General features: G+C 40.9%; 1 protein-coding gene and 1 long non-coding RNA gene across 3 annotated transcripts in view; one reads left to right on the top strand and one right to left on the bottom strand.

Annotated features, from left to right (window-relative positions):
- The window catches only part of LOC141765156 (uncharacterized), a 297,228-nt gene that overhangs the window by 198,921 nt on the left and 70,549 nt on the right, over positions 1 to 27,758 (top strand). The gene's annotated exons all lie outside the window — the stretch shown is intronic.
- Positions 21,215 to 23,004, bottom strand: cxcl18b (chemokine (C-X-C motif) ligand 18b). Its single transcript, XM_074631147.1, has 4 exons — positions 22,843 to 23,004; positions 22,500 to 22,614; positions 22,297 to 22,389; positions 21,215 to 21,736 (listed from the first exon to the last, which is right to left on the bottom strand). The coding sequence occupies exons 1-4, from the start codon at positions 22,910 to 22,912 to the stop codon at positions 21,679 to 21,681; spliced, it is 336 nt and encodes a 111-aa protein (XP_074487248.1). The 5' UTR covers positions 22,913 to 23,004; the 3' UTR covers positions 21,215 to 21,678.

Genomic DNA, 27,758 nt, shown 5'->3' on the forward strand with positions numbered 1-27,758 from the left:
ATTTTGGCCAAATCCGTACGTACTACTATGAGATTTCGGATACAGCATAAGACTAAGACAAATTTTGAAAAATAGCTGACAAAATGAAGAAAAAAACATTTTGAGAAACAGTAATGACTAAAAGTTCATTAAAATGTTATTACTTTTTGTAGACTAAAACTGGACTTAAACTATGAAGGATAAAAATGACTAAAACTAACAAGCATTTTCATCATTAGGAGGCAAGCAAGAGCTGCACTCGGTACTCATCCAGGCTCAGAAAACACTGGCGAGATAGCATAACATATGAATTGAATAATGAACTGCTGTGGTCTTATCTTGTATGTTTTTTGTTTCTTTTACTTTTCTTTTACTTTTCTTTTATTGCTATGGACCCTCCTGTGTGTCTGAAATAAAGCTTGAATTGAATTGAATTGATGGGTCTGAAAGTCATCAGAGACCCCTCTCATCTAGCCGATACCCTTACCCCCTTCCTACAGGTAAAATGTTGAGTAGTATTAAAAGAAAAACTACTCATTTCTGTAACAGCACGTATCCTGAGGCAGTGAGGGCAAATTTACTCTATGAGAGTATTTCCATATGTTTATGCTTATTTATTTTGCTAGAGTATTTTTGATATGTCTTGGCTGATGTGTAATTGTATTGTATTGTTGATGCGTATTTGTTGTACTGTTTTTGCCTACCCATGCACACATCAAGACAAATTCCAATCAATGTTTCATTGACATGGTAATAAGTCATTAAAGCTTCAGTAGGCAACACGTTTTTGGCATCATTGGGCCAAAATCCCATAATAACCTTTCAGCATATTGTAATTCAAGTGTGCTGAGAGATAACTAGACTTCTGCACCTCCTCACGGCTCTGTTTTCAGGCTTTAGAAAATCTAGCCCGTGATGGAAGACTTTGACCAATCACAGGACATTTCAGAGAGAGAGAGCGTTCCTATTGGCTGTGCTGTTTGGTCGGACTTCGTGGGTGATTAACTCGTGGCTCTCATAGACGGCAGACTCCAGATCAGCTCTGACTGGAAATGGAGTTTTCTTCCGGTCTGTGAAATTTTGCAGATGCCATTGGGAGCACCCACAGAGGGACATGATTTTCGTCAGATTACCTGTCTCATGCACTACTGTCAGGAAATAGTGACCCTTTTATAAAAATAACTTTTTTTAATCATACTTGCTCCATTTCTACCCACTGCAGCTTTAAATCTTGAATCTAAAGATTCAATCTATCTACGACTAAATCCTACTGTATATAGCTGCCGAAATGAAAATAAGGTCTTCAGGTTAGCTGAGTTTTTTTTTTTTGTAATGTAGTAGGAGTGTGTTGCAACAGTAGCACGCCTCTGTGTATGTGTGACTGACTCAGAGCAGAGTGCTGAAGAGGGATCAGTATCTCCCCGACAAGACTCCCGGCTGAGCTCCACAGTGATGGTGGACAGCACAGGAGGAAGAAGTTGCTCAAATTGGGCACCAGGGAGTTCTCAACCAATTAAGGGTGTGGTTGACCTATCAGTCCAGAAGCATGCTTTAAATAGCTACTGTTGTCCAAGAAATTGATTTTTATTTTAAAGACGAAATGGTCAAATACTCTCTAGTCGGATAGTTTATTTAATCAGTCTGGATTTATACACTTTCTGCTTTTCAACAAGCAGTAAAATAATATCCATTATTCATTTTACAAACTCTATTGTAGTATATTTGCTTCAAACAAGGTCACCTGAATTCCTGGATTTTATTTTATTTATTTGTTTTTTTTATGCCTGGCTTTGTTTTTCACTCAGACAGAACGCAAAGTCAATTTTAGAGGCGGCGCGATTAAAAAACACCAACCCTGTCTCCTACAAAATCATGTTCCCATACAACTAAACTGCATTGTAAATTACATTTTCAAAGAATCTCCCGGATTACGGTCGCAATTTTTTAAACATGTGATTAACATTGTAAATTGAAAACACAACTAAACTACTTGGTTATATTTAGGTAACTAGACTCCTTGGTTAGTTTTAGTAAAACATCACGGTTTGGTTTAAAATAATTATGTTTATTACGTTATTTAAGTTACGGATGTAAATTAAAATAAATCGACGTTGACTTTTGGTTTCCCACGGGACACGAACAGCGGTCTCCTGGGTAATAGTCATTGTGTTTGTTTGACCCAACCATCCACCGACTTCCTCCCTACAGACTTTGGACTATGATTAGAAAGGTTTTTGTGTGTGTAAAAACATAAGATATACAATAGCAAGCAAAGAGCTGGCAGCAGCATCAGCAGAAACGCTGTCAGTGTGGACGCCACACGCATGGGACACGCGGCGGTTCAGCGAGGCAGCCGTCACAAACTGCTCACGTGGGCAGTCTGGCCCAAGCGTTAGTAAATTGCTTAATGCTCCCAGTCTTTATGCTAAGCTAAGCTAACCGTCTCCAGGTTGTATCTTTATATTTAAAGAACAGAGTGTTGTATCGATCTGCTTTTTTGTCAGCAATAAAGCAAACACGCGTATTTCCCAAAATGTCAAATTATTTCTTTAGAGAAAGGAAAATGCTTGGAGGCAGCTGGTGATGAATCAAGGCTGTGTTTATGTGTTTTGTTGCTTTTACAGCTGTGAGAATTGTATATTTTTTCCCTGCAAATTATTAATCTAGTTTGTGGATTACTCACCTCACCTCAAGAGGGATCATTTCTGTTGACAGCTGTTGGTTTGAATATTACATGTTGGTTTATGGCTGAACATGTCATAAGAACTTCTTTAAACTCTTTTGCTGGACTTGAAATATCATGTATATCATGTACAGCTTTACATGTTGCCCTTTCCCCATCCTTGACTTCACCTTCATCTCTCCCTCCTCTCATTCTTGCTCATTAAAACCTTCCCCATCGCACCGGTTCCTCCCCATTAGTTCTCACGCTGGCCTCTGGAACTTTCTCAACTCAGACTCTGAGTTCTCCCACACCACCCCCTTGTCACTTCATTTTTTTTTATCCTCGTTTCTCCCCTAACTGTCTCCTGTATTACCCTCCTTTCACTGGAGACTCACACATCCTCCTGTACCGGTTTTAATTCTTCTTGATCTCGGGGGCTGTCTCCCTCTAATTCTCTGGCAGACTTCAGTGCCTGCAGGACAGATTCACACGGACACCGTTTCACACTGAAGCTGAATTCTGTCAACTTTTTGAATCTTGTGATGTAATATTTGTGCTGCAGTGGATCTTCCTTTTTCCATGAGAACTTCTGTTCTCTACAGCAGCCTCTGGGCAACTCATGATGTAGTCTGTAACAAAATAAAAATGGGAATTTGACAATTCAATGTCACAAAATATTGTAATGTTGTTGTAGTGTGTATATAGTGTTATTTATATCTAACCTAAACCTATCCGCAGCAACAGTAAATGCACAGGGAAAGTGCTTTGGTGACATAGTTTCACTTAACAATCAGCTGTTCATCCGTGTCTCGTATTACGTCAAGTCACACTTTCAATGTAAAAATGTAGTCATTTTAAGCCCAACCATGTTGTTTTTTCCTAAACCTATCTGACGCTCAGGCCAGACTGCCCGTGTGAGCAGTGCATGACGGCTGCCTCGCTGAACTACTGCGTGTCTCACACGTGTGGTTTCCACACTGTCTCTGCTGCAGCACTGCTGCTGCCAGCCTCTTTCTACATAGAGTTTTTCTTTCATAATGGCCACTTCATTTCATTATAAATATCATTTATATTTATTTCAGACAGAAAAGAGGCTAAGAACCGTGTGGTAATTTGTAAATAATAGTAATAATCCACTATTAAAACCCCGTCCTTTATTCATTCATGGAGCCGTGCAAGTCACTGCATTTTCTACAACACTGTCCTGTAAATATTTCTGAATAAAAGCCTTGTGTTAACAAATGAAAGGAGATCTGTCCACACAGAAAAATAACGCTTTTATTTTGAAACATAAGCAGGAACTGTTGATTCAAAAATACATCTTTACTTTTTTTCATGTCCGTTACATATTCTACAGATACAGATATTGAAACTGTTGATATGATGTCAATATACTGTCAAAAGATCACTTTCTCTGTCTGTTGTTGCTGTGAATCGTGCACAGCTTGCAGTAAAAATAGGAGACCTCGAATCTCTACGAGAGACGCAGCTGACACACAGCCGAGCTGTGCGCTAATCTGTTAACATGGATGCAGAAATAAACAGATTCCGCAACGCGCTGCTGATGTTCCCAGTGTGGCCCGGTCTTTAAGAGGTTTTGTTGCCTAAACCTAAGCAAGTGTTTTTGTTTAAATCACAACAGCACACATTTACTGTAACCGAAAAGTGACGCCGAGGGGTCTGACAAAGCGCCAGTAAAGGTTTATGACATCAAGTTAAAGCAAAGGTTTATAAAGTGAGGATAGAGAATAGATGGATGGTTGTGCATAGTGGTTTTCCATCATTTTGAAACCATATTGCATGGTTAAAGATCCAGTGGCATTGAGAGAAATGTTAGGCTACATATTCTGTTTCAGAGCTGTGTTCAATAACAACGTGAAGACTGCAGTCTGTTATCTGTGCGCGTGCATACAACAGTGCATATTGTTAGATTGTTCTTCCATGTTTACAGTGCAGCATGAGAAAATGAGTTTAGTTTTATTCTAACAAAGGGTTGTTTTTATCTTTACCAGGGAATAGTCCTGTGAATGCGAGCCCGCTCTCCTTGTTGTTTGAATCTTCCCTCTGATGCCATAGTATACTGGCCACGCTGACACAAACAGCTACTGAAAGCTCCCTCACAAGTGCAGAAACCCATCAGACAGTCTCAAGTGAGACAATTATAAGTTCTATCCAAAATTTGCCGCCTGTCCGACAGCATACCGTGTCAACCCCTCGGATAGCCTGTGATTGTGCATCACAGCCATAAACACGCCTTGCGTCGCTGAATAACTAACCATCTGATATGAGATGACACTTTTTTAGATAAGAACAAATGGGGTCCTGCCCTCTTTTCTTCCATCTGGGGGCCCTCTCACTAAACAGTTTAAAGTGCTAAGGGGTTATTTTCAATCGCTGCCATGCGCTTTCAATGGGAGTGGCGAAAAGGTTAATGAATTCAACACTGTAAGCCATGACTCCCCTTACAGTGGGCACAGGGAGAGGCGGCGGGTGCACAGAGCTCCAGCAGCATGCTGATGAAGGTGCAGCAGTAGAGGAGAGTGTCGCTGCCCCCTGAAGGTGGAGATCAGCAGGTGCAAGGCCTGTGTGAGCGGGCCGGTCAAAGGAAAGGCTGGGAAATGTCACATTTAATATCACAAAATGTCTGTAATGAGATTGTCCCTGTAGAATTCATGATTGTCATAATTTTTTTTTCTAGGTTTTGAAAGATAACTTGAAATGTTTGACTTTAAATAGATAAATGTATCATTATTTTATTTTTTTTATTTTTTTTTACATTCATGGAAACTGTTCAGAACCAGCCTGGAGGAAATGTAGCTGTATTTTCATAAAAGTCCTTTTCTTGTCTCCAGCTAGTGCTGAAACAATTAGTAATTTCTGTTAGGTGACTAATCAACTTTGACAAACAATTTTCATAGTTAATTAATTATTTGTGCATTTTAAATAGCAGGGATAATGTGAGGATTTACAGTTTTTTCTTAATTTCAGATCAGAATACATTTCCTTAGAGTATTTAGTGCGTTGGTCAAACAACATTTATAGACTTTCCTTTTGTATTCAGAATCTTGTAATTGGCATTGGTCATTAGTTTTTTTATTTATTTATTTTGGCATCAAAAAGTAAAATAAGCATTTAAAGCAGCACTGGGTAGAAATGGTGCAAATCTGATTAAAAGAAGTTATTTTTATAAAACGGTCACTATATCCTGACAGTAGTGCATGAGAAAAAATCATGTACCCCTGTGTCCTCCGGTGCTCCTAACGGCATCTGCAAGATTTCACAGACCTGAGGAAAACAAGCAGTCAGAGCTGATCTGGAGTCTGCCGTCCAGCTGCCATCTATGAGAACCAACTGTCAATCACTCGCAACTTCGACCAAATGGTAAAACTAGGCAGCGCTGATCAAATATGAATCAATAATCGGTTACTGTAATGCCTATATCTCTCCTAAAATGTTTTCAGAAACATCTTGTAGTGTACTGTTTAGCTGTAAAATGAGAAAGTTTGTGACACAGCAGCCATGTTGAGATCAAGTTGAGGAAATACCAAGCACCGCCCACCAGCCGGAGCACAGCCAATAGGAACGCTCTCTCTCTGAAATGACCTGTGATTGGTCAAAGTCTCCCGTCACAGGCTAGATTTTCTAAAGCCTGAAAACAGAGCCATGAGGAGGTGCAGAAGTCTAGTTATCTCTCAGAACACTTGAATTACAATATGCTGATTATTATCGGATTTTTGCTTAATGATGCCAAAAATATACTGCCTACTCCCAATTTAATTATTTATGTATTTTAACAAGTACAAATAGCAGGGACAACATGAGTTTTTCTCCATTTCAGATCAGAATAAATAACCTTAGAGTCTTTAGTGTGTTGGTCAAACAACATTTGAAGACTTTCCTTTAGTCTCCAGAAACTTGTGATGGGCGTTGATCATTATTTATTTTGGCATCAAACAATAAAATAAGCATTAATTGCAGCCTTATTTGTTACACTGCAGTGTGGTAGCTATTCAGGTAGGATTAGAAAACAGGCAGTGAGTGAACACTACTGCATTGTAAGATCACACTCCACCCTCTGCCTAGTAATCTCGTCAGTAAGCAGCAGCAACATGCAAATTCACCCAACAAGCAGAGGCAAGACAAAGAGAAAAGGAGAGGCTTAGAGGGAGGGGGAAGCAAGTTTAAAATTTGCCACTGTGTTTCCAGCACAAATGTGTGTGTGAGAGAGAGAAAGAGAAAGAGAGAGAGGGGCAGTGGAGGATTTGTGATGCGTCTGTGTATTCCTCTGTCTCAGTATCTGAGCTGCATCTCAGACTGCATCTCAACAACTTGACAGAGGGCGTCAGCAGCGAGGGACCTGAACCAGTGACCAGAAACAATCCCCAGGCAGGCTGTGTATTTCTGCTTTCTCTCCACACATCCCTCCATCCATATCCCAGCCCTACCTCCCTCCCTCCCTTGTAAATCAAAGCCACATGCAGCATAGCTCCGGAGCCGGCCAGTGGTACATCAGGTGGAAGAAAATCCAATCTATTTGATTGAGATATTATTTGCATAGTGTACACTGTGGCTATTACGACTATGATTAAAACAATCATTCCAAATCCTCTCTTACGGAAAGCCGGCAGAGCAGAAACCACATTATTGTTGTGATTGGCTGCAGATAACTTTGGCCATGCGTGACACCATGGAAAACAATCCTTCAGAGACGCGTCTTTCCCCCTGCATCCCACGAGGCCGTATCATTCATTTTGCGACGTGCCGTACGGTTCAGCATTCAGAGTCACGGGCCAGCAGCTTTGTGTTTACTCAGTAGTTATGAAGTCCATAGAATCGACGCAGAGGCCAGCTCGGTGTTTCTCTACTCCCCGCGCAGTTACCCCCTCCTGCACTTAAAATGACAAGCGGCACATATGCGGCCCTGTGACTCTAAGCAGGAAGGCGTCTAGCCAACACTGAGAGAGAGAGAGGGAGCAGTTGGGGTGGATGCACCATCCTTTATTTATGGAGATGGGAGCAGCCATGACTGACAACCTGGGATAGCAGAGAGGTCTATCTCCCCTCATCCCCCCCCCTTGAGCCTCAGGCTGTCTCACACCCAGGACGCTGTCACAAACACACCGACCTGATCTCATATGAAGGCGTCTAAATAGCACGTCATTTTTTAAGGACATGTCATGATAATGCATTTTTAAACTTTTCACATAATTTTCATGCCACTCGGTTAGCGTTGTGAAAATTGCTTTTCGCTTGTCATTTAAAGGTACTGTTTGTAAGAATCAGAAATGCTTGTTAACAGCGACACCTGTGGTCGTTAAGTCAGCGAAAGTCAGCGTCTGGCTCGTGCTTGTGCTCGCTCTACATAGACATGAATGAGCACCGCTCAAAACAGTGAGGCGACACACGTCAGCTAAAACCACAATATCAATCTATATTTCAGCTGCTTGGCAGTAATGTTAGCTGACCAGACAAAGGTCTCTCCATGAATCAATGCTGATCCTAGTGTTGGCTTTTCTTGCTTCAGCCTCCCGACCGCGGTCGGAGGGAACAGGGGAGACACCGGCACCCGGTCGGAGACGATAACGTTACTCACTGCAGAGCCCCGTCACTTCACAAGGCACGGGAAACCTCTGTTGGTCTGGAGGAGCTGCAGCAGTTATTTCTGCACAAACGTCCACTGTACATTCACTAGATATTCTCAGAGCTAAACTAACTCTTCTGCAGTGAGGAGTGAGCGCACATGCACGTGAGGTGGAGCGAGCTGAGTGAAGGCAGGCAGGCAGGCAGAGGAGCAGAGGAGCAGAGTACAGCAGAGACTCCGGCCCTGGAGACCAAAGCTACGTTCTCCTCCGCGTCCAACACTGTTTAACAGACGGGCTTCACTAGATAGAACTTTGCGGTATTGGTGCTTTGTGTTGGAGTCTTGTCTGAACAGCGTAGCCACACGCGAACGCACATATGCGAGCACGCATGGGACACCAACCCGGGTGATTTATACGTGTAAGAAGTTACAAACAGTCCCTTTAAAGCCACATCGTTAACGCTGTGGTTATGTTCAGGCAACAAAACCACTCAGGTTTCCGCAAAACATCGTGGTTGGGCTTAAAATAAGTACGCAAACTAAGTCAAATACATACGTAAACAACGTAACTTAAGCACGAAAAACACGTCACTAACGTAACTTCAAAATCTTTTTTTTCTTTGAGTTTCAACACTTTGGGACACGAACACCAGTCTCCTCATTGAAAGTCCTGTGTTTGTTTTGACCCTTCCACCATAAGCAGCCTCTCACATTTTATTCTACATCTGTTGCTCTGAGCATCGCTCATTATTCTACGTCACCAGCTCAGAGCGTTGCATATTCACGCAGATGCGTTTACATCGCAGTCAGTACAGACTACTTGGCATAAAATGACACGCCAAAAGCAAGAATGGCGTTGTGATTGCACGCGATATGACTTACAAATTGACGTGTCATTCATACGCCATAGAGAGGCGAAGTCCCTCCCCTTCCGGATGGACCGCCATGGGACCTTATTTCGGAAAAGATATGCACGGTAGTCAACGGAAAGAGACAAATATATTTTTTTTATCCCGTTTGAATTGCGCCACAAATCACAAATATGATGTTTGTCAATTTAAAAGATAATTTTTCAAGTCAAGAAAGTCTCAGTTCGTCGTAGTATCATCAAGTTTTGTGTGAAACCGCTCAGTGAACTACATCCCTCGTCCCGCACAATATACGTCGCCAACACTAGCTAGCTAGCTAACGTAGCTATGTTCCATGACCAAGTGAACCGTTATCTGACCTGATGTGTTTTATCCAGCGACACCTGCTCTTTTTATCACCCGGGAAGGATAGAAGTAGGAAACACAGACATCGTAGCTTCAGAGAGAGAGACTTCACTAACAACACTTTTGAGTGTGTCATCTTTCTTATTACGTATTTTCACAGTCTGATACTTTTTACAACAAACTGAGACTTTCTTGACTTGCAAAATTATGTTTTAAATGAACTAACATCCAGTGTGTGATTCATGGCACAATTCAAACGGAATCAATCAAATATTTGTCTCTCTCCATTGACTACCGTGCATATCAAACCCGAAATAAGGTCCCACGGTAGTCCACCGGAGGGGGGTGGGACTTCGCCTCTCTAGATGGTGAGACCGAGCTGTTCACACAATCATCCGAACTGCTGGGTGAAAACCTCCTATCTCCAACATATTTTCTTTTTGCTTGACAACCTTTTGAAGTTTGTCGGGAGAGGGGGCCAAATTTTTGCTAACCTGTAGACGAGCAGGTGAACTTTAACACTGCTAAAGCAGGAAAATCAACATGTTTGGAGATAGAAGGTTTTGATATGACAACTGTGATGTGTTGACCCGAGTTGTGGAGAAGCGCCAGCGTGTTCACGGACATGCACACCCCGTGCATCACTATGGATGTGACAGATACATGAACAGATTTGATCTGCGTTGAGACATATGTCCTCTTGCCCTACTTTTAATTTTTAATTTTTTTTTGTACTAAAGCGGTGTCCACGCTCGTGGCCCATCCACGCTGAAGCAATGAAAGAGCAACATGAAAGCCTCTGCTCCCAACAGAGCTGCATAAATATTGCACCACACAAACACGTTTGGCCAATTTACACTTTTTCCCCTTTGTCTGACATCTCCATCAACAAGCAGCTGGGCGGTTTCCATTCCCATAAATAAAATATCAGGAGGAACAATACGTGTGTTTAAAAAAAAAAAAGAAAGTTTCTCTCCATCTGATGCGTGGCATGGATGTGGACTACAGAGAAGCGAGTGACAGCTCTCACATAACTTTGATTTGATCTGTTCTAGCATACGAGAGTGCACTTTATTCCATGGGAGACAGTAGCATTGGTCTTTTTTATCCCTCGCAAAGCCAGGCCTATATATAAACTTCAAAGCGATAGAGAACGACACATAATATCATGGAAATAAAATGCAGTCTCCTTTCAGGACTCGCGCTTGCCGCAGAATGTTTAAAATTTAAACATGCTTGTCGCAGCCTTTACAAAGTGCCTGACAAATTATTAGCAGCAGCTGTGAGAACATGAAAATGCCTCCCCGGATCGAATGCTTTTAATAGCGTGGAGATGGTACATCGGCGAAGTGTTTGCTTTGTTGGCGAGAGATCACTTCACAGAGCTTCCATTGGTCTGACAGCCGGAGGAGAGCACCGTAATAAGTGCCTTAACAGCTGAAACACCTAGCAGCAGGATGACAGGGCTTTCATACATCATGTTCGCTGATCGATAAAGGAAGAAAGCCGACACCTTCTTAAGAGCACCACTTGTCCTGAGGCTTTTGAAAGGAGTCTGAGAAACATTAAGGGTTTGAGCCAGTGGCTCGGAGGTCAAACAATATGATTAAAAAGCGTTCTTTAAGGGTCAACGCCAAACTTGATCAGCACCTCGCTCAGGCCTGCGACATGCTAAGGATGAGTGTCTTTGGGAACAATTTGATTCAGAGACGCACGAGCGTCGGCTTCGCCCGGAGCAAAGATGTGTGGTTTTTTTTTAGTACGCTGTAACCCTCCTTTCATCTGCTGGTTTGTGGCTTGTAGTGTGCAATGTGGGTTTTTACTGTGGAGACACTGAGCACAGGCTCTGAGCTGGAGAGAGAGACAGAGAGACAGAGAGCGGGCCCAAGCTCACATGGCAATTACAGTGATACATGCAGGAGGTGTAGGCCCTATTTCAACATGGCTCAGTAGCCAAGTTGATGGGAAAGCGTTAATGCTGCTATATGAGAGCTTGATATACAATATATTCCTCAAATTCATGCCTGTGTGTGTGTTTGCCTGCAGGGAGAGAGCTGCAGCACACAAACTAACAGTTCTTTGTTTTCAGTCGCAAGCTAAGCCGGTTTTATTTATATAGCCCAAAATCACTCATTTGTCTCAGTGGTCCTGACGTTCTATACAACGTAAGATACCCTCCATCCCTATACCCTTTATTTAGGTAAGGGGAAACACTCAGGAAGGAACCTCAGTAAGAACAAGTGATTCTTCTTACAGGACGGAGATGCATGTAATATATACGTCGTATACAGAGTAGACAGAAGCAGCAGTAGTAGAATTGCAATATTAAAGATGCAGTGGGTAAAAATGGAGCAAATATGATTAAAAAAAATATTTTTATAAAACGGTCACTATATCCTGACAGTAGTACATGAAACAGGTAACCTGAAAAAAAATCATGTTCCTCTGTGTCCTCCGGTGCTCCTAATGGCATCTGCACGATTTCACAGACCAGAGGAAAACAAGCAGTAAGAGCTGATCTGGAGTCTGCCGTCCAGCTGCCGTCTATGAGAGCCGGCTGTCTTTCACTCGCGAACTGTTTAGCTGTAAAATGAGAAAGTTTGTGACCCGGCAGCCATGTTGAGATCTGTTGAGGAAATACCAAGCACCGCCCACCAGCTGGAGCACAGCCAATAGGAACGCTCTCTCTCTCTGAAATGACCTGTGATTGGTCAAAGTCTCCCATCACGGGCTAGATTTTCTAAAGCCTGAAAACATAGCCATGAGGAGGATCAGAAGTCTAGTTTTCTCTCAGAACACTTGAATTACAATATGCTGAAAGCTTATTATGGAATTTTTGCCCAATGATGCCAATAACAATTGTCGCTTTTTGCAAAAATGCCTAAAATTCACTGGTTCCAGCTTCCTGAATGTTCATATTTATTTCTTGGTTTTCTTTGTCGTCCCTGACAGTAAACAGAATATCTTGCAACCATCAACTTGATTTGATTAAAGTCAACTTAATCCCATTGTGATGGGCAATTTTTCACTAATTTCTCTGTACTTTTTAAAGGGCACAATTCATCGATTAATCAAGAAAATAATCTGCAGTTATGATATGATGAAAGTAATAGTTGCAAACGTAGACCCTTAGATATTTAGATTACATCAAGATTTAATCACCAAATAAACAAAAATCAACAAATACAACAGTGCTGATGCACACAAGAATGATTCAAAATACTGCATGTACTGTACCTGCAAAACATGACCTGTCATTGTTTAATACATCAAGTTTTGAACGTCAGTGTGTGCGTGTGTGTGCGTGTGTGTGTGTGTGCATTCTCAGGAGGGACCTCAAGTTTTAGAGTTGAGCAGAGTAAGTGCAACATTTTCAGCTCAACTCAACACTTTGGCGCCTCCAAATGGCACCAAAAGGCAACTGCTTGACATAAAACCCAGAAATCATGTACTGTAAACCCCCACATTCCTCAGCTCTACATTTCTTTACCAGAATGTCATAAAAGGCTAACAGGACAAATCTACTACATCTCAGTTAGTGAGGATGTTATTATAAATCCCTATTTCCTCCCTAATCCTTACGTATAATAAGCCTAAGAATGGAATTTGTAGAACTTTTCCATCGGCATTATGGCCGCGCCAAGTCAAACCATGCTGCGTTGATTTGCTGTTTCTATCATCAGTTTTAGCATGCCGAGTTGTGCCGAGTCACATTGCGCGTGTTCAGCTCTCAGTACTTCTGTACTTTCTAACTGAATCTCTGTGGTTTGTAGTTTCTCTCCTTCATCTCTGTTTGTCAGATATCTGATTTATTTTACTGTTTCACTTTCAGCTGTATAGGAGTCATGTTAAGTTTCTGCTGATGACAACCCAACATTTCCTGATTTTGTTGCTTCACAATAATAGGAAATTAAATGTGTTTATCACCGATATAGCGGAGCTTTGTTTGCGGTTATTTTTCAATAAAAACAAGTCTACCAACGGGGCTCTAAACTAACTTCTTTTCACCATCCTCCTCCTGGAACCGTCCTGAAATACAACCTAAGCCGTCCCGAATTTAAAATCTTTGTTTTTCTACATTATCATTACTTAATCATTCAAAGTCACCTTTAACATAAATCGAACATCAAAAAATGCTTTATTTTGGTTTAATTATTACCCAAACTGTTTTTTTTTTCTTATTTTAAAAATGTATTTCGCGCTACATAAAACGTGCAGTCTTTTTCATCGCCATTCATTCTAATGTAACGGGTATTTTTCTTTCAACTCGTCCCAAATTCATCCCAAAATGAATTTGAATCCTCTCCCGATCATATTTTTTTTGACGACGGGACGTCCTAAAGCTCAAGCCTTTGAACAATATAGGAAATGAAATGTGTTTATCCACCATTCTACAGCCGCTCCGTTGACCTCTGGTCACAGCCATGGTAAAATATTCCTTCAGGCGGGGAGCCCTGTTTTAATAGAGATGAAAATCCCTGCCATGTGTATGGAAAAGGAGCATGTGATAACAGGTGGTTGTATATGGGAGAAGGGAGTGTAACCTCTGGCCTCAGCTCAGGATGACATTTAGGATTTCTGGTATTACAGAAACATGTTTCCTAACTGCATTTAGGGGGAAAAAATCCTATCTTATCTTAGAATAGGAATTTAGCTCTTACAGAACTGTCCCTTCTTAGGGATTTCCCGAGTTAGGAATCCTAAATTAGGATGGCATAGCTAGACCCTGTCCTAAATTCAACATAACTGACAGCAGCACTGTTGTTTTGTCTGTATGGCGATGACAATGAAGATGGGGAACAACGAACTATAATGACTGAAAGGCTACTCAAACTGTATGATGATGGACCATGTATATGGGTATATATATATTGTCTGCCAAGATGATGAATTTTGAATTCTGCCTCCAAGTCCTCGTAGCTGAAATTGAACGCCTGTCTTTTTTTGACAGCAGGCTAGCTAGCCAGTGACAAATGAGACATGATGATGAATATTATAGATATATTATAGTAGCCTACCGGTACAAGATAAGTTAAGATAGGAGGTCATACTGTGGGACACAGCCATTAGTTTAGGAACCGCTTCTGTAATAGGAAGGATTTTTCTTATCTTTGAAATGAAGTTAAGATAAGACGAGCAGTTTGGGTATTTTTCTGTAATGAGGCCACTGGGCAATAACTCTGACCTCTTCCCAGGCCATGTTGTGACCTGTTCAGGTTAAACATGCACCAATCCCACTCATTCTGTCCCAATACAGATTCTGAAACCTCGACTCACCAGTACTTTGAGGTCACCTATGTCATCGCAAAACCATATTTGGTCACCTGAGGACATCTGAGCCATTTCCATGACAACTGAGCAAATGTCATCTGCTGACAAAGACCAGACTGGATGAGGTTGCCAGTCACAGTTACCAAGGTGAAGAATTCATTTTCTAATCTAGCTTTCGGAGGTTTCCACCACATCTCACGGTCTTAATTTACTCAGCAGATGGAGCTCACCTTTGACAGTAGATTTTCTTTTGCTGTACCATGACATGATGTGTATAATAGTAATAGAGGTATATGATGTGATATACATACAGTGGTTATTAAGGTACAATATAGTATATAAGACAGTGGCGATTTTACACTGGTCTTAGGGTTGCTTAAAGGTCCCATATCATGCTCATTTTCAGGATCATACTTGTACAATATAGTATATGAGACAGTGGCGATTTTACACTGGTCTTAGGGTTGCTTAAAGGTCCCATATCGTGCTCATTTTCAGGATCATACTTGTATTTCATGTTTCTACTAAAACATGTTTACGTGCTGTAATGTAAAAAAAACAACTTTATTTTCCTCATACTGTTGGCCTGAATATGCCTGTATTTACCCTCTGTCTTAAACGCTCTGTTTTAGCGCATTTCGACGAAATTGCAACAGAGTTCCGTTGCTAGGCAACGGTTTGGGTCCATGTGTACTTCCTGTCAGGTGATGACATTCACATACACTGCAACCAGGAATAAACTGGGACACATTTAGAATGTTTACGTTCAAATCTGTGTAAAGGGTCTAAATATTGTATATTTGTGACATCACAAATGGACAGAAATCCTGACAGCTTGTTTCAAATGCAGAGTTTCTGAATACGGGCTGTGTGTATTTCCCTGTGGATTGAGCGTTTCGATACTTTCACAGTATTTATATAGCACCTAAACCTGCTTTATAATAAAAAAAAAAACATGAAAATTTCACTTTTTTATAATATGGGACCTTTAAGCACACTTAAGTTTCAAATCAGCACCACTAAAAAATACTATAAAAACCTGAGGAATCCTTTGGTACCAACCATGTCATGCTAGCTTGCCAGGAAGGAGGTTAAATTACGCTCTGAAATTATTCAATTTCAAATGGTTCCCTTGACCTCTGACCTCAAGATATGTGAATGAAAATGGGTTCTATGGGTACCCATGAGTCTGCCCTTTACAGACATGCCCACTTTATGTTACTCCCATGTACATAAACAAAAACTATACAACCCCAAAAATTGCAGCAACAACTTATGAGACATAACAGAGCATGGGAATGGCCATCATATACTCATATATCATAATGTTCTAAACCCTTATACACTTTCACAATTATAGGCATATACTGTATAGGTTACTGCTGAACTGCTTTCTCCCCTACAGACCTCCTAAAAAAGACAAAAACGGGTCTAACTCTTAGGGTTAATTATTAGGCCTATTATTATTATTATTTTCTGAGATCATTTTTAGATTTTGCAAACATGTCTGTTAGAGACAGTGGACCATCAACTACAGGTTCACAGGGCTTTATTTAAACAGGTTTAATATCCAGTATTCTTTATAAAGTCATGATGTTACACACTACGGTACAGTAGGTGACGGCTCGCACCTTTAACGCTGGTAGTCTGCCAGTGAAACCAAAAGGGAAGACAATGTAGGTAGTGAACTTCATGATGGCGCAGATTAAAACACAAGGAAGTTGAAATGTTTGCAAATAAGATTGCTGAATGTTCTGAGAGAGAAGGCTGGGTCAGATTGGTTGCTATTACCATTGATATCTATATAGGTTATAACAGGATAACATTAAATGAGAAAAGTTTAGCTAAAGGAGAATAAATATTTGAAAGCAATACAGAATGACTGAGAGCCGTACTGCATTATATTCCATTATATTTTGACTTGTCACCTGGTACCTGAATTTAGTGTTTTCTTTTACATAAATAAAGACATTTCCACCATAACTTGATGCAGAAATTGGTACATGAAAATTCCCCGTAATTCAGGAAATTAAGTGTTTGATGCTCAAAATTTCCTGGGAGAGGACCCCGATTGGCCCCGAGACCACTGACTTTACTGTCTGTCAGAGGCTCTAGCGATTCAGTTTTAGGGCTTGAGTGAAGCTACAGATATCATATGAAACTACAAAAAATATGGCCTACTTTATGATAATCACATGCAGTGTTGGGCAAAAAACATGCAGCTTTTTTTCATGCAGTATACATGTGTTATTGTCTCCTATTCTAAAATGATGTGTTTGAATATTTCTGCATGCAGTCTTGAATTAAATGAATTGGGTATCACTGTAAAGCTGAGCCTCTTGTGGATCCAATGAGCCCAACTGTATTCATTTGTGATGATGTTAGTCCCCATAGGAGACATTTCATTGTAGTGAGACCATTTTTTTAAAATTTGACCTCACTGTATAAAATGACCTGTGGTGACCTCTAGGATAATCACAGCCTCATGAAACTTTACAGCCACAAACTAGAGACCTAGAGCATTCAGAGGATGGATGGCTTTCCAAACTACATTGACAATAAGGGGGTTTCTGAGCAGTTTACACAGCAGAAGTGCTCGCCATCCAATTGCAGAAATCTCCCAATGTCAAAAGTTTTTGATCCTAAATCACAGTATGGCTTTTTCTACGGTATTCCTCAAGGTCTTGGTGTCTTAATGTGGTATTTTGGAGGGATTATTGTCATTTTTATCAATACTCCAGTGGTTAAAAAATGGTTAAATTTTGCACCAAATCTGTGTAACAAATGGTATCAACCCAAAAATTGCTGCAACAACTTATGAGACATAATAGAGCATTCACCATCATATAATTCTATCATAATGTTCTAAGCCCTTAAACACCTTTACAATTAATTTTAAATAATTAATTAATTCATGTTCATTTCTCATTTATGACTAGAACAACTTGACACACAGTGCTGAGCTGCATCTCAAATTAATCTTCAGGTTCCCAGCTTTCAGATAATGTACACCACTCTTATTTGCTGACCTGCTATCTCCTCCTAAAGACCCTCTGTATCCCCCTTAAAAAGACAAAAACGGGTTTATCGTGGGTCTCAGAGGGTTAATATATGTCCACCCCAAAGTTGAAACCTACGTCCTTGACTGTCCACATTCTCATTAGGACCTGAGCCCCCCTAAAGGTCTGATCCCAGAATCGCCCCTGATATGAGACCTGTGTGATAGGAGCTATATAAATATGCTTGATTTTACCACAGCTCGGAAGAAGATTTTCTCATGAGGTTGTCAGCAGTTGGCTCAGGTTTATCTGTTTTCTAGCCTCTAGTCTTTTCCTGAAGGGGGCTTCCTGTTTGTTGTCTCAAGCAGAGCCGTGAACAAGTACTGCTGAATGTCTGTGAACAGGCAGGCAGTGGCTCAGCGTGGAGGAGGCCCTGCTGTTTGCCCCACAGAGTCTTTGGTACCATGTAGCTGATGTTTTAGCACGTGTTTGTTGAGTTTACATGCTTGTGTGTGAGAGTGTGTGAACGGCCAGACAGGGCGAGCACAGCCCGAGGACCCAGAGAAGGAGTGGGCTTATCGAAGATCTATTCTTTCCCACACTCTTGTGCTCTGACCCAGACCAGGCCTGCTCTGATTTCCCTGGAGTGAAGCAAGCAGCAGCTCTGATATTCTCCTGCAAACTTTATCTCTCAAGCAAAGTTAATGGTCAAAAATCAAGACGTGTTGGCTCAGCCGATCACTCAGAGGAAGCCGGCGTGGTTGAGAGGCGGATCGGGGCCCCCGGACAATCGATAACCCAATCAGCATTACCACGTTAGCATTCAATCGACAGACAGGCTGGGGATAGATGTGCTGCCTTTATTTGGGATGAGCACAAAATGTTGTGTTGGGGAAAATAAAAAATGGTCAGGATCATTTTTCAAAGTGTTTGTGGTTGTAATGTTTTAAACTGACTAGCACACAATATAAGTAGATTGTGTTTAACGTGCATGGAGAAATTAAAAGAAGAAAAAATTAATGCTTTTAGTTTTTTATTGAGATAATGTCGTAGTGGTCAGTTCAACCTCTTGTGGCCGAAATGAGTATTACAACAACAAACACAAAAATGATCCTGGCGTTATACACTTGTTTCACAGATGAAAACCAAAATGTAAGAGGCTTAGAAAGATTATCCTAATAAAACTTTTTTTTTCACCTTAAAGCTTCAGTAGGCAGTATATTTTTGTCATCATTGGGCAAAAAATTCCATAATAACCTTTCAGCATATTATAGTTCAAGTGTTCGGAGAGATAACTAGACTTCTGCTCCTCCTCATTGCTCTGTTTTCAGTAATAGAAAATCTAGCCGTCATTTCAGAGAGAGAGCGTTCCTTTTGGCTGTGCTCCGGTCATGTGACCAGAACTTGGCGTTCTTTCACCAGATTTCACAATGGCGGCAGCGTCACAACTTTCTCATTTTACAGCTAAACAGTGCACTACAAGATGATTCTGAAAACATTAAGGCGAGAAATAGGCGTTAACGTAACCGAATATTGATTCATATTTGATCAGCGCTGCCTAGTTTGACCGTTTGATCGGAGTTCGCGAGTGATCGACAGCCGGCTCTCATAGACAGCGGACCTCAGATCAGTTCTTACTGCTTGTTTTCTTCCGTCTGTGAAATCTGGCAGATGCTGTTAGGAGCACCGGAGGACACAGAGGCACATGATTTTTTTTCAGGTTACCTGTTTCATGTAGTACTGTCAGGATATAGCGACCGTTTTATAAAAATAACCTTTTTTTAAATCATATTTGCTCCAATCTCTCCTACTTCAGCTTTAAGTCATGAACACAGGAGAGAAAACAATTGCCTTGGGGGGCCTTTGGGGTCCAGGTCTGTCCAAAAAGGTCACTGTGCCCCCTCAGCTGAATTCTCTCCTGAGAAAAAAAACTAAACTGAAATACATCTACAGCTGTGAGTAAAATTAAGTCATACAGTTTGGTAATGGGAGGACTTAACACTGCAAAGCAAAATAAAGCACAAAACAGTGACAGTTTTGCATTTCAGAAACAACTACGACATGTACAGTCCTTGGCTTGATTACATTGTTTTCTATCGGAGTGTCGACACGACGCAACGTTTTGAGCTGAACTTTTGTCGGACGCTCTGCTCCTATTTTTTTCTGTCACTCGCATTGAGAGCGACGCAACATGGACAAGGAACGGCTGATTAGTTTAGATAAAATGAACCGTCAGGGCCGCCGATAGCGGGGAGAAACCGGGTCGATCATCCTGGATGTAGATGAGGATATTAACTTGATTATTGTCACTTTGAGCACAAACATTGACGCCTCGAAGTTATATATATGTAGCGTTCACTAGTGAAACTTTATAACGAGCTACCTGGTGTTGAGAAATATAACAGCATTAATGGTTGAGCTTCAGCCACATGTTATGACTCACTCAATAGTTATCTTGTGTAGGTTATGTGAGGACATGTGGATGTTCATGGTGGCATTGCAAGCACACATATTTGGATTTTGTGAATTTCTATGAAGCCACCTCACCTTCGGCAAAAAGTGAAGCCACACCCGAGATTTATCTCCAGTATCCGAGGCTGCCAACAGCCAGAACGGCCCTCAGAGGCCGACGGGCCGTGTTTTATTCTATTTTACGCGTACAGTGTGAGCACTCAGGTCGTGGCTGATTATCAGACTGTAACGTTACAGTGTGAGCACATAAATCGTGAGCTTTGGCTTTACATCGCAAACAATCTACTCGTATAGTAGGAGTAGGAGTTACACAACAATATTTGGGTCCTCCAAAATCTTGAATGTTGTAAAGGGACAGCCGGCAGTAACAGTAAAACTTTGTGGGCATCTTTAAACAACTCTTTCTCTAAATTTTTATCCTCTTGTGACGAAATGGAAAATACTCACAAAACTGCAGTATGCTGTGGCTTACATGTCCTTTCACAAAAAGTGAGGATAATTTAAATTCCAGTTTGACTTTCAGATTATTTTCCTTGTTACTCTATCGACTGAAGCATTATACACTTTAGCAGTTGCAACTCATCACTTTTCACCTAGATCAACAGAGTCACGACATGCTTCGGGAATCCATCTCTCCTCTTTCATCCAGCCTGCAGCTGCTGCAAACAGCTGTGGTCAAATTTTCTCATGGGCATCATTTATTGTTATCATGCAAAGCCTTCTCCCCGAGGAGAGAGCGGGTTTTCTATGATAACAATTAATTTGTCACTCCCCGCAAACAAAGTCACTTCGGTGTCCTCAAGTGCCAGCTGCGTCTTCGCCGCGGAATAATAAGTGTTTTTATTTTGATGTGTGCGACTGCTCAACTGCAGAAATGCTGGTGGTAAGCCACAGGTTTCATTACGAGGCGTAAGAAATGCCAGTTGGAAACAGATGGTTCACAGGATTCCGACAGATTCCAAGGATTTTAAATTGGATTATTTTTGTTGTTGTTGTCAGAAGATTGGGATGAAAACAAACAGAAAGCCCAGAGTTGTATCAAAACTTGATTTATTTGCTTGGACTCAGACATTTATAAAAAAAGAAAAAATACAGAAATATATATTTTTTAAATAAATAATCATCATAAATAATAATATATCATAATAAAGCAAAAAACAAATAAAGGTGTGTGCATTTCAACAGTGGCCTTTTTACACAGACTTGCTGCTATTATTCTGTACATATATTTACATTATCTCATTTCAATGGCTTCTCTTCCTGGCTCTATTCCGCCCCCCCACCCCCCTTCCTGCGTCCTAGCTGTTAATCATTTCCCCTCCCGCCACTCTTCTTCCCCTCTCGCTGTATTTACCAATCCTCTCCAGTGCAGGAGTTCAGTGTAAGCTCTGCTCTCAGCATTCTTCGGTTTGTGTGCTCAGTCTTCATGTGACCTCCGGGACACCGGTCCGGATAACTTTCTCCTCCCCAGTCAGGCCTCCCATCTCTCTTGTATTTTCACTCTGTCCTTCTTCTTGCGATGCACTCCATCTTACGGCTCTCGTTTTTGTTTATTCTGAAAAGGGTGAGGAAGAAAAACTGGGATCAGGCCAGAGGACTAATACGAAACATCTGGAGTTTTGTGCAAAGAGTTGCAATCTGTGGGGCCAACGTTTTGTAATAAAACTCTTCTTATTTGCAAGCAGATTTCTGTCCCATTCACTTTGTTTTTTTGCAGAGTAAACTGGAGCATTTTGCCAGTCAGGATTTTGGCTCAATAAAATATATTCTGATGCTACAATTTGGGGTCAAATCAAGCATTCTTGTGGTGTGATTTTCTGCCCCATCTCTCATGAAAGCAGTGCAGAATCCAACTGTGCAACAGGATTGCATCAGTAAGAATAGCTTATGTGCTGTTTTTAAAGGCTTGAATTTGTGTGCAGATTTCAGCTGCGGTGGTCTTAAGTGGGAGAGAGTGGAAAAGAGCTGGAAAAGAACAGTCCATGCCAACTACTTCCTTTAAGATGTTCAGATTTTGAAAAAGAATTTCGTTCCTAAATTATTCAATTTGAAGTGATGTTGTTTTGTGACAGTTAAAGCAGTGTTTGTGTGGATCATTTGCATGGCGTCGCTTACCTTTCCCAGCATTTCAAAAAAGCCTTGGCCATCTTTCCCTCGTTGTTCATGCAGAATTGCTCTGTGGAGTTGTCCGGATTGTTCATGGTTACACTGAAAAACACAAAAACAAGATGTCAAATTTTGAATCAAAATCAACACGACCGATTAGATTCTAAATGTTATAGAGCTGCAGATGTGTACAGATTTGTATTTAAACTTACATCAGTTCAGTTTTATCGCACCCAGGACGCCTTTCAAGGACTTGGAAATCTGACATGTTGCCTCTGACGAACTTGATTGTGTTGAGACATGAGCAGCGTCCGATAAAGTCGTGAGCTGTGGGGGAAAAGTGATTTTTAAAACACAAGTTAGGAGTGCAGAAACGGCAAATGAGTCACAGTTTTAACACAGAAACAACTTCCATTATTATACTATAAGAATGAGAGTATTACACTACGGTTGAATAATGAATCATTGGTTTTCAATCTTTTGCAGTGTTTCTAATTCTTACTGTATCACACATCCTGTAACATTCTACTTTAAGAAATATAAACTTTAACTCACCATTATAGAGCTGAATGCAAACTGCAGCCGCGACAACCAGCAGGAAAATGCTTTTCTGTGATGAGGCCATTTTTTTCTGTTGAGAGACACACAAGTCCAGAGATCCTTCGGAGGAGAGCAGGTTGAAGAGAGAAGAGTGAAGAGCTGCTGCGAGCCTCCCTCCCTTTTATAGGCAGGCAGGCAGCACAGTGTGGGTTTTCCCAGACTCCATGCTTCTTCCCGTCAAGCCAAGCCTACAACATGCTCCGGAATTGTACTCTGGAATGTGCCCTGCGCTCCTCTTACAGACAGACAGGGGAAGGGGAAGGGAAAGGGAAAATGATCATGAGAAAAGTAAGTCCACTACATACCCAGATGATTAGTACTTTATGCCACACTTTGCCCGGACATGTCCCAGCAAAGCAAACTGTCAGATAAACTGCATTGTTTGTCAGGAAAGAGTAAAGTTGCATCATGTTGACTTTGATCAATGTTCTTCTGACAGGACGTGGAACTTTATCAAAGTGTTTTCAAACAAGACGAGGTGGAAGATGAACCTTCAGTAGGCAGTATATTTTTGGCATCATTGTAATTCAAGTGTTCTGAGAGAAAACTAGACTTCTGCACCTCCTCATGGCTCTGTTTTCAGGCTTTAGAAAATATATTTCCTCAACTGATCTCAACATGGCTGCCGGATCACAAACTTTCTCATTTTACAGCTAAACAGTACACTAAAAGATGATTCTGAAAACATTTGAGGAGAGAAATAGGCATTACAGTAACAGAATATTGATTCATATTTGATCAGCGCTGCCTAGTTTGATCGTTTGGTCGGAGTTCGTGAGTGATTGACAGCTGCTCAGAGACGGCAAGGCTCCAGCTCGGGTCTGATTGGTCGTTGTCCTCCGGTCTGTGAAATCTTGCAGATGCCGTTAGGAGCACCGGAGGACACAGAGGAACATGATTTTTTTAATTTTTACCTGGCTCATGCACTACTGTCAGGATATAATGATAGTTTTCTAAAAGTAACTTTTTTTAATCTATTTGCTCCATTTCTACCCACTGCAGCTTTAATAGCAGAACTTCACTTTGCTTTTACAATAGTTAAATCTGTTGTGCAATTCTGACTAACAGCTAAAAGCTGTTACCGTGTGTGTCAAATGAATTGCAGAATTTATTTACTCTGCGTGTGTAGATGAAAAATAGTGTCTTGTTATCGTGATTAGGCTTTATTATTGTTCTTATTCTTCTGAATAGTGAAAACTGAATACTTCTGTAAACTGACTGAAAACAGAGGGTGACTTTCAGATTCTTCAAACTTCTCCATGCATGTTCACACTTACTGGAAACCACAAAAACATAATGACACACTGTGAGCCGTTATGGTGGGTAGGGGGTGCAGTGGATGGAAGTACGCCAGCAGACAGAAGACCAGCACCTGTTCTATGGAATATACTGAAACACGTTCACTGTAGTAATGGTTTAAAGCACGTCATGAATCTGCTCCTGTTTCCGGTATTTACAAGTGTGTTTGCATACCGTATACTGCGCATGCTGTGGCAAGTAACATCCCAATCATGACTGACTCATGAGCGTGTGAAAAGATCACTTTCCCATGCCACACACGTTGCTTTGCCAGGAGCTGGCATTTCAGCATTTTGCAGCCTGAACATGTTTTATGTTCAATCAAAAAGTAGGCTACTGTACTATAAATTGAAAGCATCCACACACTTATTTTAATTGCAAACTCAGTTTATTGATCAGTTAACACACCTGAGGTGATAGAAGACACATTTTTAGTGGTGCAACACACTTAAAGGCAATACTTTAGTGTATGTCATATATATACAGTATATATCGATTGGTCAATAATCAATTAACATATTTAATCGCGATTAATCGCACAAATTTGTATCTGTTCAAAATGTATCTTAAAGGGAGATTTGACAAGTATTTAATACTCTTATCAACATGGGAGTGGACAAATATGCTGTTTTATGCACATGTATGTATATATTTATTATTGGAAATCAATTAACAACACAAAACAATGACAGATATTGTCCAGAAACCCTCACAGGTACTGCATTTAGCATAAAAAAACTTGCTCAAATCATAACATGGCAAACTGCAGCCCAACAGACAACAACAGCTGTGAGTGTGTCAGTGTGCTGACTTGACTATGACTTGCCCCAAACTGCATGTGATTATCATAAAGTGGGCATGTGACTCGTGGGTACCCATAGAATCCATTTACATTCACATATCTGGAGGTCAGAGGTCAAGGGACCCCTTTGAAAATGGCCTTGACAGTTTTTCCTCACCAAAATTTAGCGCAAGTTCGGAGCGTTATTTAACCTCCTTCCCAACAAGCTAGTATGACATGTTTGGTATCAATGGATTCATTAGATTCTATATTTCATATGATACCAGTACCTTTGATCTAGCTTTAAAACTGAGCCCGCTACAATCTCTGAAAGATCAATTGTGTTAATGCGTTAAAGAGTTAAAACTAATTTGCGTTAATGCGTTATTATTGCGTTAACTTTGACGGCCCTAATGTGTGTATATATATTGTATTAGGTACAACATGCTAATTGTTACCCTTTAGAGTGCTGGTATGCATATTTTAAAGTTTTGAGCCAGGCTAGCTTTTTCCCCCTGTTTGCAGTCTTTTGGCTAAGCTAAGCTAATTACCTTTGAGCCCTAGGTGTGGGGCAAAGTGGCAAGGTGTATTCCCAAAATGTCAAACAATTCCTTTAAGAGTTTCATGTATAAATCCAGAAAAAAGGTTTTGAAAGTCGAAGTGAAACCATATTTCCAGTATCTTGGTATCTTGGTATGAGGTCATAAATGTCTGTAATGGCAGGACGGGGAGGACCGAATGGCGTAGGTGTTTTTAGATAGCAGAGATTACAGCTGAAAAGTTAAAAAAAATGAGAAAAGACTGGGTGGATATCATGGATAAGACAACGGTGGCGTCAGGACTCTGGCTCTCTTTTGCCCCTTCGATGGAGCTCAGTTTCAATCTGCAGAAAACACAAAGTTAATGTGTTCATAATCTCTACAAACATTCTGCAGAATCTTTAGGCAATGGGACAATATTTTGGTAGCGGAATCAGAAGCGTTTTGGGACCTGTTTGTAGTCCAAGTAGTATCAACCAATCACATTCGAGTAGTTTTTGGTTGAATGCAGGTAAACAGTCCGTGTGTAGAGCAAAAGAGGCGGAACGCTTTGGCCAAAATGCTATCTCGGAACCTACTGGCTATCGTCTGATGATAATTTAGTTTTTTATTGGTTTAAAATTAAACTGTAAACTGGTTACAATAATCCGATCGTACACGTCAGCTCTCAACTCCAACTCCAGTCTCGCATCTCAACTTGCCAATCAGACTGTTAACAATGAGCAGCGCATGGAAAAGGAAGTCTTGGCCCGGATATTCGCTGGCTACACAGGAACCCTAGCCCCTTGCCCCCAGAGGCTTGTCTGTCGTCAGACCCAATAGCCAATGGGTTCAGAGATCGAGGCTTCTTCATCAACATCGTAATGTAAATAACATTGTTAGTGTAGCAGGAAATAAAACCTTTAACGGGGACTTTTTGCAGATTAGAAGGATTAAAATAACACTTTTAATGGCTGAATTTCACCAGGACAGTTGCCACACGGGACAAAACAATTTTGTAGCAAGGCCAGCAGCATCTGTCCGGGGCTGGGAGCAACATGGCCACAGGCTTATTCCTGTGGTCGGGTTTTCACCTAGAACAAAAGAGATGGGTCAAAAAATTGTTGGCCTGGAGAGTCATCTGAGTACAGCAAATGCCTCATAGCAATATGAAACAAAATCGCATCAGAGTAAGGAGACTTTTCTGACCACAGAAACTCTATAACCCGAACAAAATGTCTCTATCATGGCGAATCTTCAGCCCTAACAACTGAGCCCGAGTCAAAAAGTCTTCAGAGCTGCATCCTGCAGTCCAACAGAGTGTGTGATTGCAGCAAAAAAAGAAATGACCAAATTATTATTTAGCACTGTGAAATATTACCTCCTCATTAAGTGTTTCTCTCTGCTTTAATTATTTGATTCCCTCATATTGATGGCGTTTCCTAATCGATAATAGAAGACAGTGAAAGTCATATTTTATTTTACTTTATTTTCAAGCCAACATGCACATTACAGGTCTCGGATCACTATTCAATTTTATGTGTCTATTGAAAAGATCGCAAACTCCCCGTGGCAACAACTGTAACGTCACAGAACGCATACACTGTTCCTAGCTATACATATGAAAAGTAATGCACTGTAATTCGTGTATAACCCACAAAATGAATTTGTGTGTAATTCATGTAATCATCAACCAGGAAATAAAAAGAGCGGTAAAGGCCGTTTGGAGAAGGTCACACGTTCGTGTCCCGTGTGAAACCAGAAGTCAACATTGATTTATTTGTCACGTAATTGATGTACTTAAGTAACACCACTTCCGGAGTTATTTTAAGCCATCTAAGCCTAATTACTTACTAAGCAACTGTGAATTAAAAACAAAAATCTGGTCCTCTCTCTAGGTTCCATGGTGGAGAGGAGGTCGTGTTGCTCTGGCTCTATCTATCTGGTGTGGAGATCTATTACACGTCTGTCCATCCTGGAAGGGGGATCCCTCCTTTGTTGCTCTTCCTGAGGGTTTCTTCCATTTTTCCCCTGTTAAAAGTGTTTCCTTATCCGATGAGAGGGTCATGCTGTAAAGGACAGAGGGTGTCGTATCCAGTACAGATTGTAAAACCCCTGAGGCAAATTTGGGATTTGGGATTTTGGGCTATACAAATAAAATGTACTTGATTTGACTAATTAAGTAGTTTTGTTGCGTAATCCTAATCTTTTCACGTAGTTTTCTTGCCTAAACCTAAGGAAGTTGTTTCCTGTGAAGACAGAAGTTTATTTTA

Source organism: Sebastes fasciatus, chromosome 3, assembly GCF_043250625.1.
Source record: "Sebastes fasciatus isolate fSebFas1 chromosome 3, fSebFas1.pri, whole genome shotgun sequence".
Lineage (NCBI taxonomy): Eukaryota > Metazoa > Chordata > Actinopteri > Perciformes > Sebastidae > Sebastes > Sebastes fasciatus.

Excerpts from the sequence above, each read along its gene's own strand:
- cxcl18b (XM_074631147.1), bottom strand. The coding sequence starts at position 22,912 with ATGGCCTCATCACAGAAAAGCATTTTCCTGCTGGTTGTCGCGGCTGCA. Across the intron at positions 22,615-22,842 it reads TTGCATTCAGCTCTATAATG|CTCACGACTTTATCGGACGC; the intron begins GTGAGTTAAAGT and ends TTTCCCCCACAG. Across the intron at positions 22,390-22,499 it reads TGCGATAAAACTGAACTGAT|TGTAACCATGAACAATCCGG; the intron begins GTAAGTTTAAAT and ends TGTGTTTTTCAG.